The following is a 17,376-nucleotide window of genomic DNA, read 5'->3' as shown; positions in this document are numbered from 1 at the left end:
TGCTGGTTTGGTGCTGGACGTGCCATTGGTTTGGTACTTGCCATGCTGGTTTGGTGCCAGCTGTGCCATGGGTTTAGTGCTGTCTGTGGTGGGTGTTGGATGCCAGCCGTGCCAGCGTTCTGGTGCTGGCTGTGCTGTGGGTTCTTTCTGGCCATACTGAGGATTTGGTGTTAGCCATGCCTGTGCTTCGGCCAGCTCAGGAAGCTTTGCTGTTTCAGCCAGTGCAGGAAGTGGCGGGGTGAGAAGCTCCGCTCCCAGCTGGCCTCCCCCACCCCTCCCCGCGGTGCCGATCGGTCCTACCGCGGTTCCTGTCACCTGCCCAGGTAGGGGAGCACGGCTGGCACGGTGCCGGGCGTGCCGCACAGGAGCAGCCGGCGGGGTCCGGGGCGGAGGGATTTTTGGGATGGGATCGAGCGCTGCCGGCGCTACGGGGTGCGCCTCTCGCTGTGCCGGGTGTTTCCTGCCCTGGCCTGTGTGCCACAGGCACTGCTGGTCCCCCGGTTCCTCCTGCCCCGGGGACTCCAGGGCATTCTGCCGCAGAACAGAAGCTGCCCATCCTGGCACGGCACCCCCAAGGCTGCGCCCTCGGGGGCTGGGATTCCCCGCTGGAGCCGCCCCGCGGGATCTGGGGGTGCGTAAGGCTCCCTTGGGAGCCGCATCAGGACCGTAAGGCTCAGGATGGGACGGGCCTATGGGCTCGCCAGGCGGCGGTGGCTGAACAGCCCCCCCCGGACACAAGGGTGCTCCCGTGGCTTGGGGGACTCTGGGGTCACCGTGGCAGAGCTCCGGGGGCTGTGCTAGTGTGGGACAGGTAGGTGGCCACCGGGCCCTGGCACCTGGTGTGCCATCATGCACTTATAACATAGATTACACATATGTGTGGGTGCTTGGTAGCGACAAAAGAGAATATATATGGGGGGGGTGTGTGTATAGATGTGTGTATGTATATATTTCTCACATAGAACTTGATGCTGTAGTGAATATATACAGGAGTATATCTGTGCACACCCATATGTATGTTATATGTGTATTATGTGGATATATTGGGGAGTTCAAAACTAACCAGCTGAACCCCAAAACTCTGATTTCAAAAGTCACTTTAATTGTATGACCAGGAATATATTGACTATAGGTGTGTTCTTGTTTTGAGATCATTTTAAAAATAAAGAGCTATCATTTCCTAAGAAATTCTTCTCTCTGAGGGTGTTGAGGCCCTGGCACAGGCTGCCCAGAGAAGCTGGGGCTGCCTCATCCCTGGAAGTGTTCAAAGCTGGGTTGGATGGGGCTTGGAGTAACCTGGGGTTGTAGGTGTCCCTGCCCATGGCATGAGATAAGCTTTAAAGTCTTTTCCCAACCAAACCATTCCATAGTTCAATGGCTCTTTGGCCAGTGCTGGTGCCTGGCCATGCCCTGGGTGGAGGAGGTGCTGTGGTGCAGGACAGCTGGCATGGACAAGGGGTGCATCCAGGGGGGTGAGGGTATGAGTCACCCTATGGTGGGTGTTGGGTCCCAGCTCTGTGTGTGGGGCAGCATCTGCTGGGAGCTTGGGAAGCTATCCACACTAGGGCTCCCTGCAGTGATGGGTGACTGGCCAAAGGGCCCTGCACTGGGTCCGAGGGAGCTCCACAGCCCTAGGGTGCTGCTGTTGGCCCCAAACCCATCTCCTGCCCCCTGGGGGGACCCGACCTGGGTGCCTGCAGCCAGTGAACATGAAAGGCCTGGGGTTGGGGGTGATACTGCTGGGCTGCCTAAGGACCAGCCACAGTGGGAGATGCTTGCCCATGTTGGGGCTGATGGTTGCTCATGTCTGGATGATCCTTGCCCATGCTGAGCTGATGCCCACATCAGGGTGATGTTTGCCCAGGTCTGGATGGTATTTGCCCACATCAGGGTGATGCTCACTGCATCCAGGCTGGGGTGGGGCTCTTTGCCAGTGGCTGTGAGGCAGCTGCATTGGTCTGGCCCTGTATCTGGGTGGGAATGAGACCCCACCATAACCCCTTGTAGAGGTGGAAGTGCCCATAGGGGAGGGATCTCTGAGAATGAGGGCTGAGGAAGAGCTGGAGCACCCCTATATATGCAAACAGTTTGGGAGCAGAGCAAGTGACCTGGGCATTTCTGGGGTGACACCATCCACCCATCTCCCCTCACTTCCGGCTTGCTGCCATGGTCCCTGGCGCTTCCTCCTAGCTGTTTGCAGAGCCATATTGTGGCTTCCTCCAGGCCATGTTCAACTCTGAGTTCTCACCATACCCCCAAACCCTGGGCCACCCCAAGCATTTCTGTGCTAGGAGGTGACAGGATCATCCCAGCCCTGCTGGGTGTGGGATGTCTGAGATACCTCCCATGGATTGATGGCAGCAATTGTGTTCCACACTGGGAGCTCTCTCTCACCAGTTCTGGACTTCATGCCACCCTCCCAGTGCCAGCAGTGGGGCTGTGAGCCTCCCAGCTTTGGCCACTGATGGCTCAGACCTAGACACCCCACAGAGGATCCCATGAGCATGTCTGCATCCTGATTGTGGGATAAGGCTGTCAGTGAGGGGGGCACACCCTCTCCATGCCCAGGAGATGGTCTACGGATTAGAGCAACCCCCTGAGCAGCTGGTGGGGGAAGGGGGTTATAGAAAGTGATGTCCAAGGAAGTGATGACAGAAGACTCCTTTTCGGAGTGCTGAGTGAGCTGGGCAGGGGTGGTGGCCTGGGCAGAGCTTTGGCTTTGGGGTGGTGGCTGTGGGAGAGTAGCTCTCTCTGCCCCCCTTAGAAGAGAGGCCTGGATAAAGGGTAGCATTTAAGGTGCTGCTCAGATAAGGGACAGCACATAAGGCACTGGTTTGCCACTTGTCTAATGGCAGAGGTGGCACCAGGCAGACCTTGCCTGGAGCAGGACTGGCATCCTTTGGGCATGGCTGCATAGGGGTCCAGGAAGTGCAGGGGGTGATAGGACACCCACACTACCCCAGGGAGCCATGGGGGGACATGAAGCCCAGAGATGCTACAGCAGCAGATGATGACAGGTGGAGCAGGCAGACCAGTGGGGAGGGTGTTTTGGGAAACTGGGATGTTATTTGTGCCTGAGCTCTGTGGGTGCCCACCCTGCTAGTTCCTGGGATGGTGAGGCTGGGGGCTGCACAGGACTGGAACTGAGCCAGAAACCCTCCTGAGAAGTTCCCATCCAGGAGATGGGGGTTGTCCTGGTCTGAGGCTTGTCATCTTACTACTGGCCATAGGGCTTGTGTTGCAGCCCCCCAACCACACCCCAGGGGGCAAACACCATTCTGGGTGGCTGCACAGATGCAGACCCCAGCCAGGCTCTTGCTGGAGGCTGTGTGGCTTCTGCACTGTCAACTCTATGTCTCTGGGTCTCTGCACACCTGGGTGCTCTGGCAGCTCCTGCCTGGTGGTGTTGGGAGCAGTGCTGCTCCACTGCCCACACTCCCCCGCCCATGATCCCCTCCTTCCCTGCCAGCATTCCCTAATGTATGGATGGTTGTGGCTGGTTCCCATGGAAATAGCTGCTGAGAAATGAGGTCAGGCTGACCCAGGGAGAGCCAGCACTCCCGTCCTCCCCTGCTTCCTGCTCCAGCCAGGGAGAAGTTTCTTCTCCAGCTCACCCCAAGCTAAGGGAAAGCTCTTGTGCACAAGCCATGGTGCTGGGAGGCATATCCCCAGAAACCATGGTGTGCTGATGGCATCCTTGGCCATGGAATCATGGGATCACAGAATGGTTTGGATTGGATGGGACCTTAAAGCTTGTTTAATTCCATCCCCCCTTGCCAAGGGCAGGGACACCTCCCACTAGACCAGGCTGCTCCAAGCCTCATCCCATCTGGACCTGAACATTTGCAGGCATGGGGCAGTCACAGCGTCTCTGGGCAACCTGTGCCAGGGCCTCACCATCCTCAGAGGGAAGAACTTCTTCCCAATATCCAGTCTAACCAGCTGTTCCTTTTTGTGGCTGCAGTGGGAGATAGCTGGGGCAAGGATGGGGATGGTGCCAGTATGCAGGTCCCGTGGGGCTCACCTACCTGGGGCTTGGGGTGGAAATTATGCCCACTGCCTCTGCCCTCTCCCTGGATTCAGGGATGCTTCAAAGGTACCTTGTATTTTTATACCCTGGAGAAACCTCTTAATTTCCTGCCCTTGAAAACACCATTACCCCAGAGGTTTCTATTGATTGCCTGCCACCTTTCAGTCTCAGTGCGGCAGGAAGCAAGGAACAGGAGTGGCTGAGCCCAGCTGCTCAGGCTCTGTGGAGAGGAGGACAGTCCCCATGGTCCCTCTCCCCACTGGTCAAGGTTTTGGGGCTGGGGGCATTCCTCACTGACCCAGGAGAAGCTCCATTTCCAGGATTTCTTGCTGCTGTAGCAGCCACCCTGGACCTCCAGTGTCCACTCCACCGTAAGGAAGCTGGTGGCACAGAGCATCCCTAGGACCCCCATCCTGCTCAAGGAACCCTGTGGCCACTTGCAAACCAGCTAAGGGAGCAACTCCGCCAGTGTTTAGACTGGAGGAAAGAAAACAACCTGCTCTGGGATGTGGCTTCAAGGCTGTGGGTGGCTTGAGGTGTCCCAGAGTCAGATAAGGATCCTGGGCCATGAAGCACACACAGGGAACTGAGGCTGGATGCCAGGAAAACATTTCCAGGCTAGAAAAGTAGTCATATATCCCAAGCACAGGAAAGGCTTTACCATGGGGTCTTAGGAATTGGTTTGTGGGTCTGGGTCTGCTGGGGTTTGGTCACTTTTGGGGGTCCTCTGTGACCCCCCTGCAGGTGCATCAGGGTTGGGAAGTGAGCTAGGGGCTGGCATAAGGCAGTTCTTGCTCCTCTCTCCCACAGCATCCCTGTGAAGGAGGAGGTGCCCATCGCTGAGAGAGCACCCAGTGTCACCCTGTCCTCCCCGTTCCCCCCACCTCGCTCCAAGGCACCAGCACCAACACCTCCTGCGCTGCCCTCCAAGGCCACCCTTCCCTTCGTGCCAGAGTTTGGTGAGTACAAGGGGGGCCTCTCCACTCTTCCCCTGTCACAAATCTTGCCTTGGGATATCTGGCTGCCAATCCATCAGCATCCATCCCACGGGTGCTGTGCCTTCCTTCTTGGCAGCTTGTTCCTCTGTCCTTGCTGCGGTCTCTTTCTTCTCTATCCCCTTTCTTGCCTTCTGGGCTGGGGGAGTCAGGGGTCCAGGACTTGGGCTGGGGGATTTCAGGTGTGTGAGGTCTGAGCTGGAGACTTCATGGAAGGGGTGCAAGACCTGGGTTGGTAGTTTCAGGGGATGCGAGATGTGGACTGGGGGTTTGGGTGCAGCCTCTCCTAGGACAGAGCAAAGGTTTCTGTGGGTGCTGGGTGCACCCACACTCACTCACAGAGGAAAAGTGAATCTCTTAGGGGGGTAAAATGCAGATGTCCCTGATTCTTGGGTCCGAGGATGCCTTTGCATCCCCCAGCCCCATCCTCAGGGTGTCCCTGGGGCTCAGCCAACTGCAGGGAGCAATGCCGAGCTGGGGACCCCCATGGAGAGGTGAAGGTTTGGTCTCAGGGTGCAGCCCTGGTTGGACTATACTTCAGCTGGAACAGCTCTGCTGGAAGGAAGAGGAAGGGCTGAGTTTTGTGGGGTGCTGGCTGCCTCTCAAGGCCAGCAGCATGCAGGAAGCAGCACTGGTTTAACTGGAATCTGGGGTGTATTTCAGAAGCTGTGAGAAGCCGTGGACAGGTTATCAGGACAGAGCTTATCTATTTGTAAGGGGGTGCAGGGAGGAAAGCTGCTCCCACCCTGATGGGTTTGGGATGCAGATTTTGCAGGGGGTTTCTGTGGTGCCAAGGGGAGCATCTACCTGCACCCCTCAACCCCCTGCAGCCTCGCCTGCTGCCAGGGCCCAAACACCATCATCTGGGTTGTGGTTTTGGGAGGAATTTGATCCAGATTCTCAGTGGGATTTGGGAGTGAGTGTCTGCCAGGGCCAGGCTGTCTGGGGCCACTTGTTCCCTGTTACAATCCTGACCAGGATTCCTGCTGATGTGGTTGCTGGGTGAGGAGGAACCATCTCTCGCTCCCATCATCTGGGATCTCATTTCCATGGTGCACAAGCTTGGGGGCCGATAAGGAATGGGAGAAGAGGGAGGGGAATCCACCCTGGCAAATGAGCTGTGGAAAAATCCCCTGGGAACCCCCAGCAGCAGGAGCTCCCAGGCAGAGGCACAAGAGCCTGGATGGAGCCACGGTGCTGGGGCTGGTGTCACCAAGTCCCTTTCTGGCGAGGCCAGGAATGTCATGACAGTGCTGGGAAGTGCCACTAGTGGGACTTTGCCCTTTCCCAGCTCTTCCCCAAACTCCTTGATAAAACCTTTGTTGTCTCAGGAATGGGGTGGTTTTTTGCCAAGGGCAAAGCAAAGGGAAGCCAGCCATGCCTGCATCATCTTCCCCACAGGCTGCAGGGTAGCAGGGGGAACTGGAACCCCTTGCTCCAATCCAGCTGATTCCCAGTATCTTCCTTCTCCTTTGTCAGATGACTCAGACTACGAGGACTCGTCGTGGGAGGAGGAATTAGCCAGACCGACGGAGGAGATGGCCAAGGTTGGTCCCACCATGGGGCTGGAGGTGGGCAGGAGTTAGCAGGGTGACTGACCCTAAGGACAGGTACCAGCCTTGGGATGATCCAGAGATACTAGTAAAGGCTGGAGGAGCATGTTGGCAGTGGCAAGAGAGGGGTTCTGCCTCACTGAGCACCCACTGGATCTCCCATAGGTCACTAGGGAGTATCCCCTGGGTCTCCCATGGGGGCTGGAACCCCAGGGTTTCCAGGAAACTGTGTCTCCCATGGGGGTTGGAACTCCAGAGATGGAACTTGGTTCTTCAATGTCCTTGGGAAGTATCTATCAGGTCTTTCAGTGGTGCTGGGACTCGAGGTCCCTGGGGAGCACTGTTACGAGCCGTCCCACCAGGTCTCACTCAGGTGTCCCCAGGAAGCACTCACTGGGTCATCTGGGGTCTCTGGGGAGCACCCCCAGCTGTGCAGCACACCACACTCACGTGCCCAGAGTGTGTGCTAGTAGACATCTCCAGCACTGCATCTTGAATGTAATCCCTGGATTGTGAATTTCTATCTGCCTCCGTCGCTCTCTGAGGTGGGAACGGATGGATTTGAGGAGTCCCACAAGCTGCAGAGCTCTCTGAACACCTGAAGCCCCCATCTACCTTGGCTTGGGAACACCAGGGCCAAGGATGGAATGCCAGATTTCTCATTTTTAGCTGCTATAAATAACCATCCTGGTGTTCAGCTCCTCCCTTGGCTATACTTTCCTCTCTCTGTGAGCCTCAGCATGCCTCTGTGGCCCATTGAGCTGCGGATGGGCTGGTGACATAGTATTGTGTCCCCTCTCCTTCCATCCAGCCTGCACTCTCACAGTGCAGTGGCGGCACCAGAGAGACCCCAGGTGTCACTCGTGTGTGTCTCTGCAGGAGGATGCTGAGCCTAGGATGGGGCGACCGCGGTCCGTGCGTTTCAGCAGCCTCTTCAGTGAAGATGAGTTTGGTGAGGACCACCCCAGTGCATCCCCAGCCAGGTATGAGCTTGGCTGCTGTGCTGTGTGCAGGGCACGTGTGTGTGATGCTGCTGGCGTGCTGTGTGTGTGTATAGGCAAAGGATATGTGTGTGTGCACCAGGGGGTGTTTTTGTTTGGGGGGCGTGAGCACAGGCAGAGAGCTCTTGTGCATGGCAGGGCAGGTGAGTGTGCAGGTCAGAGCTTCTTGTGTATGCGCAGCTCCACAGTATGCACGCAGATGGGCACACGCAGGACCTGTGCGTGGGAGCATGTGTGAGTGTGTGTGAGCAGATAGCAGCTCTGCGCATCACTGTGCTGGGGCTGCAGACTTGGGGGTGCCCCAGTCCCCCCTCCCAGAGCTGGGACTCAGGGCTGGGCTGTCCCTGGGACTGGGGGACATGCCAGGACTCCACCGAGGGGACTGTCCCCAGTGTCCCCGCTTGCATACAGCTGGCCTGCATTGCCTGCGCCTCAGGGAAGGTCACAGGGAGGCTGAAGCATGCCGGGGAACCTCAGCCCCTCCCGGGATCTGCCAGCTCTTAACCCCCTCCCTCGGCTCCTCATCCCCAGTGGTGGCAGCAGCTGGAGTGACAGGGACCTCAGCCTGCACCCACCTGCACTCGACACCTTCCCTGGCAGCAGCCCCGGCACACTTAGTGACAGCATGGAGGGCACCAGTGCCACGAGCCTGCTGTCACCCACCATCAGAGAAGGGTGGCTGGACAAGAACCCGCCACAGGGGTGAGTGATGTACTGGGGGTCCCTGTGTGACACAGAAGCGTAAGTGTCCCCTCCTTTTCTCACCTGTCATTCCTGCTCATGGGGGTGTACTTTGCTTTGGTGAAAATCCATTGCTAGGTGTTCCTTCCACTCCCTTCTAACCTGTGATTTAGGCTAGAAACACCCATTTTTTGTGAAAGAGCCTTTCTCAGAGCAGGTGCCACCGGTTGTTGTACTGACTTTGCTGAGAAGGGGACGCTGCAGCTCGACCTTCTCTCAGACCCTGCATCACTGGGAAAAGAGCTGCTTTTCCTCTAGGGGAGCCCTGGAATAGCGGTGACCACAAGAGAAGCTGTTAGGGATGAGGTGGGGTGTCTGGGCTGAGCTGTGCATTTGGGATTGCTGGGTTTGCTGCAGGAAGAGGTGGTGATAGCCCCTATCCTATGGGATAGCAGCCCCAAATCCTGCGCTCATGGTGGATAGTCAGACTGGTGCAGCAGTAAAACAGGGGAAGTGCTGGGCTTGTGTCTCTGTGCTCCAGGGTGAGCAAGCCAGGGAGTCATGGGGAGCCAGTGATCCCCAGGAAGTCTAGTAAACCCAGTGAGCACAAGCAGCACAGTGTGCACAGGGAGCCCACTCAAAGAGCCCCTGCACTAGCTGGGAGACAACAATCAAGGAGGAGATGCGACTTAATCTGGCCTCCCAGTAAGCCCCAAAGCAGCAGTTCCACGGAGGAGGAGGAAGCTCAGCTGTTTGCAACAGAGCAGCCGTGCTGCTGGGGAAGTGAGAGCAGCTGGAAGGTCCCTGGGAAACCCCTGCTCCAGCAAACCTTTCCTGAGTAAATGAGCCCTTGTGCAACCATATCCCGGCTGCCACACCAGCCCCCAGCCCCCCAGCATGGGGGGACCTGGATGTTCAATGCTGGTAGGGGGCTGCATGGCAGGGACTTGCTGGAGCTGTGTTGGAAAGGGCTTGGCTCCTCCTGCAGCCCTAATGCTAAAGCTATGGGCAGAAGTGTTCTGCCTTTTCCTGTGGTGCATGGTTGGTCTGCATTCTCAGCTGGGGAGGGCAAAGGGGTCTCTAGTGGGCTGTCTTCCAGCCCCCAGAGGGTCCTGCCTCTCATCTGTATCCCCATCCTGATGCATGGCTTCTCCCTCTGCTCTGGTGCCACTGATCTCTCCTGGAATGTGTCTCTTGGATTGAATCCTGCCTAGCTGTTAGGGGCAGCCCTTTTTCTCAGCTCCTTGTTTAAATTGGTGCCTGGAGGAAAGCATAAAGTCCCCAATACTGTCCCCAACAGCAACGTGAGGGCACAGGGAGAGAGCACAGGATCAAGGGCTGGGGACTTCAAGGGCTGGCCGGGACAGGCCTCTTATCCCTGTGCAGGATAGAGGACTGGGGATATAGCACCAGACCAAGGGTTGGAGACACAAGGCAGAATGGAGGGCTGAGGACACAGCATATTATAGGGGGTTGGGGACATAGAGGGCTGGGGACACAGGGCAGGATCAATGCCGAGGTGGCCCCAGGCTTTTGGCAATTGGGGCGTGAACACGCAAGCAGAATCATCCTGAGTTCAAGGGCATCCCCTCCAATGGGTCCCTCTGGTCCCCTCCCAGGTCCTACATCTACCAGAAGCGCTGGGTGAAGCTTGACACAGACTACCTCCGCTATTTTGACAGTGAAAAGGTAGGTGGAGAGGATGGATATGGGGGTTTGGGAGGAGAAGGTGGCAGGGGAGGTGCCCCAGCAGGGCCACCTCCCTCTGGGCATCCCAACTCGGAGACGTGGCTGTACGAAGGGCCAGTACCCCAGGGAGCAGCCATGGCTGGGTGCTGGGGATGGGACATGGGAGGCTCAGAGCCTCCTGGACATTGGAGCTGGAGCACTGGGAACCTGGGGCACTAACCGCCCCGTTTGACATAGACATGAGCAGCGTGTCTCCCCCTCCCTGACCCAGGATACCTACTCCAAGCGGCTCATTCCCGTCTCCTCCATCTCCCGCGTCTCCAGTGTTGGGGACCAGAAATTTGAGGTTGTCACCAACAACCGCAACTTTGTGTTCCGGGCTGAGAATGACGGTGAGTTACAGTGACCCCTGTTCCCCAGCTCCTCTCCCTTCCCAGCCCAAGGGATGGCTCCTGGGCTCAGGCTGATCCTGACTTGTCTCACTTTTGGCCCTGCAGCAGACCGCAATGAGTGGATACGGACCCTGCAGCAGATTGCGGAGGAGCGGAAGAGCAAAACTGCAGTGAGGACATCGATGTCCTTAGCCACTGACAGTGCCACTGAGCTAGCTGATAAGAGTGGCTTCCTGGAGCTGCGGGGCTTTAAGCACAAGCTCTTTGTGGTGGTGGCTGGGGACAAAGTGTTTCTTTACAAGAATGCGGAGGTGGGTTGCTGGGGGGGCTGTGGCACTATGGGGAACCCTGATGCCGTTTCAAGGGGACCCCCCCTTCCCTTTGCACCCCCAGCCTGAGCAGAGCAGCAGTGAGCCAGGGCACCCAGGCCTGCCACCGTCCCTCAAATAGGGACAGCACAGAAGCCACAGGGTGCTGCCCTCTGAGCCCTCCCTCTCTGCTGGCTCTGAGCCGTGGGATCTGACAGGAGCATGACACCCACTGTAGCTGCTTCCAGAGTCTGTGGTGCCCTAGGTACACCCAGGATGAGAGCTGGGCAGTGAAGGGACAGAGTTACCCCAGCTTCCTGGCACTGGATCCCATCATCCATTCCCCCCTCATCCCTTGCCCACGCTCCCCCACCAGGACTATCAGCTGGGGATTGGCATCACCTACATTGAGATGAATGTGGGAAATGTCAAGGAGGTGGATCGCCGGGGCTTTGACCTCACCACTCCATACAGGATCTTCAGGTGAGCCCAGGGTGGGGAGGGGGTGCTGAGGGTGCTGCCCACCCCGAACCATGGTATATCTCACCCGCATCCCTCCTGGCAGCTTCTCTGCTGACTCGGAGCAGGAGAAGGAGGAATGGGTGGAGGCCATGCAGCAGTCTATCACTGAGGCACTCTCCAACTCGGAGGTGGCTGAGAGGATCTGGGCGGTGGAGTCCAACCGCTTCTGTGCTGACTGTGGCTCCCCCAAACCTGACTGGGCCTCCATCAACCTCTGTGTGGTCATCTGCAAGAGATGTGCAGGTACCCATATTCAGTAGGCACAAATGGGGATCCCTGGGGACACCCAGACCTTTCCCACCCCAAAATGGGTCCCTAATGGCTCATCTCACCGGCAGGGGAACACCGGGGATTGGGCCCTGGCATCACCAAAGTCCGGAGCTTGAAGATGGACAGGAAGGTGTGGACTGAGGAGCTGATTGAGGTAGTGGCACAGACCAGTCCCAAAAAGCCCTTTTGGGGGGCAACACCCTGTTCCCTCTGCATTATGGAGCTGCTGGATGTGGGCTGGGGGAGTGCTGGAGCACGGGCAGGGCTCTTCCAGGCTGATTCCAGGCCCCGGGGGAGACACCATGGTGTGGCTGGGCTAGGGAGATGGCCCCCAGCAGCCTTTCATTCTGTCCCTGTGGACCCCTGGCAGCCAGTTCAGCACGCCGGTAGGGACAAGCGGCACTTGTGTGCCACAGACAGACACACGTGTCTCTTTGTCCGTGGGGCCGTGGCTGTGGGACTGGAGTGGGCCCAGGGGCAGAGCAGTCCCCTGAGGCGCTATGGCCGCCGGCGCGGAGGAATGTGCCGGGGCAGCCAGGGCCGGGAATGGGTGGGCGGGAGCAGCTGGGATTCGTTTCAAGACCTAACCTGGCAGCCATTTCCCGCCGGCAGAGCCTGGCTGGCTCCGTTCTTCCCATCCATCCTGCTCAGATCCTGCATTCCTGCTTGGCGTCCCACCCGCGCAGCCCCCGCCTCCAGCACTGCCTGCTCCCTGAGCTCCCAAACGCTTCCAGCTGCTGCCTGCGGCTGCTCCCTTTCCCCTCCCCTCTCTGGGAACCCTGCCCGAAACCACTCCAGCAGCCCCAGGGCTCCAGCTCGCACCGCCCCTTCTCCGCTCTCGCATGCACCCGTTCCAGCCCTAGGAGCTGCGGGCTGCTGGCGGTGCCCCGTGGGTATTGAGGAGATGTGTATCTCCCTGGTAAATCGCTTTATGCCATTGCTCAGCTGTGGGTAGCGAGATGGCAAGGGGCCACCAAAAGCGCTTTGAATCTGTCCCCACGGGTACCGAGCACCACCCCACCTCCCACAGCTGGGTGCTGCTTTCCAGATGTGCTTTTCCGGGGCAGGAAGGGGAGTCGACGGCTATGGAGGCTGTCAGATGCTGCGTGCCTGCAGTGGGTGGGTGGGTGGGTGCACCTGCACCCTGCCCACTTCCCACTCCGCACTCCCCTACACCACCCTTGCTCTTCCTGCACCCCACTGTTCCTCCGGGCAGCACCCTGCCCATCAGCAAAGCTCCCCCACATGCCCCAGCAGTGTGGTCGCATTGGCGTCTCCTTGTCATTGTTTCCACAGCTCTTCCAGCGGTTTGGCAACATAATGGCCAACCAGTTCTGGGCTGCAAATGTGCCTCCCAGTGAGGCCATCAGCCCCACCAGCGGCAGCCAGGAGAGGAGGCGCTTCCTCATCGCCAAATACCGGGAGGGCAAGTACCGTCACTACCACCCACTCTTCGGCAACCAGGAGGAGCTTGACAGGGTCAGTTCCCCCAGGGATGGGCACCCGCTTGGGGGTTCTGCCTGAGCTGGGGTCCTGAGGCTTTTTGGGGAGTGAAGTCTGTGTCCAAGAAGACTGCCCACCATACCTCCCTGCCTGTATCCCCCCAACCCCCACTGCACACCCTCTGCCCTCACTGTGCACCCCAAGCCAAAGTCGGGTCTCAAGGAAGGATGAGCCAGCTGTGGGGTCAGGATAACATTTCTGCTGTGAGGTGTAAACAGCTTCATGTCCAGGCTGGAGAGCCATGTCCAAGATGGGATCTTTCTACCACAGCCAGACAGCCCAGGGGTTTACCTCTCCCGGGCTTGGAAATTGATTTGGGTTCAAGCTCTGGGCTGGATGGGGCTTAGGGAAGCTGGTGCTGGGCACACACCCCAGTTGAGGCAGCTTGACATCCCTCCCCAGGAGTACCTGGCCAGCACTCCTAATCACCGCCCATGGCATTCATTCCCAGTGCTGGCTGTTGGCAGTGTGCCAGACTAGAGCGGTCACACAAGGAATATGACACATGGAATGCCATCCTGGCACTCTGGCTGCTGACCTTCGCCTCCTGCTCTGCCGTGGCTTTTCCCCTGCCGTGGCTTCTCCAGTGTTTTTACAAGTGGTGGGGTTACATGGGGGGCCCAGTCAGCCGAGGGAATTCGCATGTGGGCTTGTTTGTTTTCCTACTCTGGCTTGGCCGGCCCGCCCCGCTGCCGTATGACTTCACCCCGGCTCCTTAAGGGAGGGATTCGCTGCCGGCTCCAAACTTTTTCTCCCAGTTTGAGCCTCCTTTGTTCTGACCAGGCGGCTGGGAGGCGGCCGGGAGGCGGTCGGGGGTCCGGCAGCTCACTGAACTCTCCCGGCTCCGTTTGCCGGGGGTCTCCTCCTCCTTCTCATCGGTGGGAGCCATCAGCTTCACCACTGGCCTCCTGGCTGTGCTGCAGGCTCTGTGTGCGGCCGTCACCACAAGCGACCTGGCAGAGACGCAGGCTCTGCTCTTCTGTGGGGCATCGGTGACCTGTGACACCGGGGATCCCCAGTGCCCTACGCCCCTGGCCCTGGCTGAGAGAAGTGGGCAGCGGCTGCAGATGGAGTTCCTGCTGCACAACAAAACCTCAGGTAAGGGCTGACCCCCTTGAAGCTCCACCATGTGCTCACACCCACTGACAGCATTCCTGGAGTTCCTGCTGGGGTGTTCTGGGGGACACAGCCATGTTTTGAGCTGGTCCCAGCTCTGTGTCCTGCCCAGCAGCTTCCTGGCAGGAGGCTCTCCATCTGCTGGCACTGTTGAGGGTCTGTGTAGCCCATGAGAGAGAAAAGAGGAGTTGGGGAACCTCTGCACCCCTGGGGACTCAATCCCAGCTGGGAACATGGGTCTGGAGCCCACCTGGGGATGCAGGCTGGTGTTGCAGGTACCCGAAGGGATAGGAGAGAGTATTCCCACACCATCCTGGCATGCTGTGGGCATTCCATGCAGCTTGAAGGGACATTCCTCTGTCAGATGGGCAACCCCCCTCCAACATGTCCCTGGGGCAGGGGGCTGACCCCCTAATGACGCATCCCATTCTGCTGGCTGTGCACCCTGGCCCCTGAACTTGACTCCAGGAGGGCTGATGGCTCCCATGGGATCTGCACCCTGATACAGGTGTTGGGCAAGTGGGCAGGAATAGAGGTGGGGGGGCTGGCCAGTACCTGCCAGAGCTGCCACCTCCCTCCTTGCGTCGGCAGCCAAGTCTGTCCTGCATTCCGGCGGAAGTTGGAATTTGCCCAGGTCTGGGCTGATCCAGCTCTTCTTGACGTGTCAGCACTAAAGGTGTCTGGGAGAACTGCGAGGCCTCCCAGGCCACCCCAGTGAGCCAGAGAAATCCGAGGCTTGGGCTCACATTGTTCCCATCCAGTCCCAGCTCAATGCTTAGGGAGCGGCTTTGGGGAGGACTCAGGATGTGGAATGATTTCCAGGCAGCCCTGGATTTGGATACTAGCACTGTTCCTTGCACCCCAGCTATGCTGTGGTGGGAGCTCAGGGTACAGCCTGTGAGATGCTCCTTGTGCTGAGATGGGGGAAACCCAGCTGCGTTGTGGGGCTGGTAGAGGAGGGCAGCTCTCCATGACAGACTGATCTCCCTGCTTGCAGAGCCGCCACGCCTGGAGATGGTGTGCAGTGAGGAGAAGCCCTACTCTGTACACCTGCCCTCCATTACCCACAATGGCTTCCTCTACAAGACCCCCTCCATGGTCAAGCCCATCAGTGAGCGCAAGGGCCCAGAAGGTACCTGTGTGAGACAGGGAAAAGGGAGCTGGGAGACTAATAGCAATTCTCCCTGTGAGGGGAAATTACACCCTCCCCTGTTCTCTCAGGCATTAAAAAGGTGGTGGGGAAGTGCAGCACTACATGGTAGCCTGGTTTGATGGGTGGTCACATCAGATGGGCACCCAGTTGTGCTCAGGCTGGTTTGGTGGGTGCCATGGGGTGGGCCAGAGCTCAAGGAGGCTGCTCAGTGCTCTCCTGTGCTGTGCAGAGTTCAGCAGGCGGTGGTGCACGCTGCAGGATGGTGTGCTCAGCTACTATGAGAATGACCGTAACACTGTGCCCAATGGCGAGATCAGGGTGGAGGAAATTGTCTGCCTGGTGAACAACCCACTCCATGCCCATGGGTAAGGCTGCACTCCCTTGGAGCACCCCAACAGCCCCTCTGCTCCTGCATGGCTTGGCACGGCTGCAGTGGCCCCCATGAGGGGTGTCACGAGGGGACTGTAGTCCCCAACCCCACCAATGGCCCCTGAACCAATGGCTTTGCAAGGATTCTGTTCAAATAGTTTGCAGCCCCTTTGGAGCATCTTTCCAATACTTTTGTAATACCTTTGCAACCTCTTTGCAGCTGCTTTGTAATCTCTTTGGAACCCCAGTCCAACTCCTTTGTAACAATTTTGTGGCCCCTGTGCAATCCCTGTGTCTCTGTTGGAACACGTCTGGCAGCACAGGGATGCTGGAGGTCCCGGGGCCATGGTGGGGGGATCCCACATTAGATCAGTCATTGTCTGAGCCATCAGCAGCCATGCAGCAGATTGCTCCCCCCCGGAACACCCCAATCACCCACCCAGCTCTATCCCACCCCTGTGGGTACCCAGGCTCCACTTTTCCTCCCTCCTGAAGGATCGAGAGCACGTTTGAGGTGTACACCGAGGCAGATCGACTCTACCTCTTTGGGCTGGAGAGCCCTGCCTCTGCTCGAGAATGGCTCAAGTCTATTGCCAAGGTGGGATGCAGGGGCCTGGGGTGGCCCTGGGTGCTGGTGGCAACTGGATACAGTGGTGCTGATGGATTCCTCTCCTCCCTGGCTCAGTCCTTTATCCACCCCTGTGCCGAGGAGCTGCTGGCACTAGACTTTGAGCGGCTTGGCCGACTGCATTACAAGGGGGGTCTCACCCTGGAGCGCGCCCAGGAGGGCTGGTTTGCCCTGGTCGGCTCCACTCTCCATGTCTGCTCTGAGGATGGCCGTCAGCAGGAGCCTCTCCAGCTGCGCAAGCTGCAGGAGCTCTGTGAGTACCCTGGCCGTGCTGGCAGGACCCCCCTGGCTGGGGGGAGGGCGTGTCCCCCAAATCCTGCTCTAGGGTACACCTAGCTTTTGGTGGGAGGCTAGTGGATATCACTCCTGTGGAGCTCAGTGTCCCTTGAAAGGGAGGGAACGCAGCTGCTCTTTTTCCTCTCCATCCTCTTCGTCCTCTGCATCCTCTTCCCCATCTCTGCTTGTCCCATTTGGACTGGAGATGGACCTGTTGGCAGAGCATCCCACAGCATGTGGGTCTAGGGGAGCTGTGGCACCCCATGTTCCCATAGGTGATGGACTCCCTGCCTTCCTTTCCAGCCATCCAGGGGGACCATGAGGTTCTGGTGTTAGTGGAGAGACGGAGGTAAGAAGGTGGGGGAAAAGGCCCCCAGCCAAATACCCCTCCTTGTTCTGGAGTGTCTTTACCCTCCCTGCCATGACTAGACTCCCAAAATTGAGTTGGGCTCACCTGCAGGCCCCCAGGGCCAGCCTTCCTGGGGGTTGCAGACATGCAGTGGGGTGTGGGGAGAGCCCCCTGCTGAGCCTAGGCATTCTGGCAGGACGCTGTACATCCAAGGGGAGCGGAAGCTAGATTTCCTGGGCTGGGTCCATGCCATCCAGAAGGCTGCGAGCAGCTCGGGAGACACCTTGTCGGAGCAGCAGCTGACGGAATCGGACGTCCCACTGCTGGTGGACCGCTGCATCGACTACATCACTCAGTGTGGTATGGATAAAGTTCTGGGATGCTGGCAGGGACCAGAGCAGGGCATTCAGGTCACCCCACTGCTGTGGTGTGGCAGGCTGAGAACCCTACATGCTTGTGATACGTGATTCCCTCCCTCCCTGAACATCCAGCTCTGTGGGAGGGTTCCATCTCTAGCGGGGCTGTCTCCAGTCACAGGAGC

General features: G+C 58.4%; 1 protein-coding gene across 9 annotated transcripts in view; it reads left to right on the top strand.

The window, feature by feature from the left end:
- The window catches only part of ARAP1 (ArfGAP with RhoGAP domain, ankyrin repeat and PH domain 1), a 35,412-nt gene that overhangs the window by 9,328 nt on the left and 8,708 nt on the right, over window positions 1-17,376 (top strand). For 5 of the 9 annotated variants that reach the window (XM_059873546.1, XM_059873536.1, XM_059873583.1 and 2 more), the window contains exons 3-20: window positions 4,841-4,989; window positions 6,505-6,572; window positions 7,458-7,561; window positions 8,111-8,281; window positions 9,880-9,949; window positions 10,221-10,341; window positions 10,447-10,652; window positions 11,026-11,132; window positions 11,215-11,414; window positions 11,510-11,595; window positions 12,738-12,920; window positions 13,868-14,042; window positions 15,058-15,192; window positions 15,443-15,578; window positions 16,078-16,180; window positions 16,268-16,463; window positions 16,790-16,835; window positions 17,032-17,195. In XM_059873546.1, the coding sequence (XP_059729529.1) occupies window positions 4,841-4,989; window positions 6,505-6,572; window positions 7,458-7,561; window positions 8,111-8,281; window positions 9,880-9,949; window positions 10,221-10,341; window positions 10,447-10,652; window positions 11,026-11,132; window positions 11,215-11,414; window positions 11,510-11,595; window positions 12,738-12,920; window positions 13,868-14,042; window positions 15,058-15,192; window positions 15,443-15,578; window positions 16,078-16,180; window positions 16,268-16,463; window positions 16,790-16,835; window positions 17,032-17,195 (2,420 nt within the window). The other 4 variants (XM_059873611.1, XM_059873601.1, XM_059873592.1 and 1 more) reach the window with 4 other exon arrangements.

Source organism: Haemorhous mexicanus, chromosome 2, assembly GCF_027477595.1.
Source record: "Haemorhous mexicanus isolate bHaeMex1 chromosome 2, bHaeMex1.pri, whole genome shotgun sequence".
In the NCBI taxonomy this organism is placed as follows: domain Eukaryota; kingdom Metazoa; phylum Chordata; class Aves; order Passeriformes; family Fringillidae; genus Haemorhous; species Haemorhous mexicanus.
This window is presented reverse-complemented; position numbering and strand designations above follow the sequence as displayed.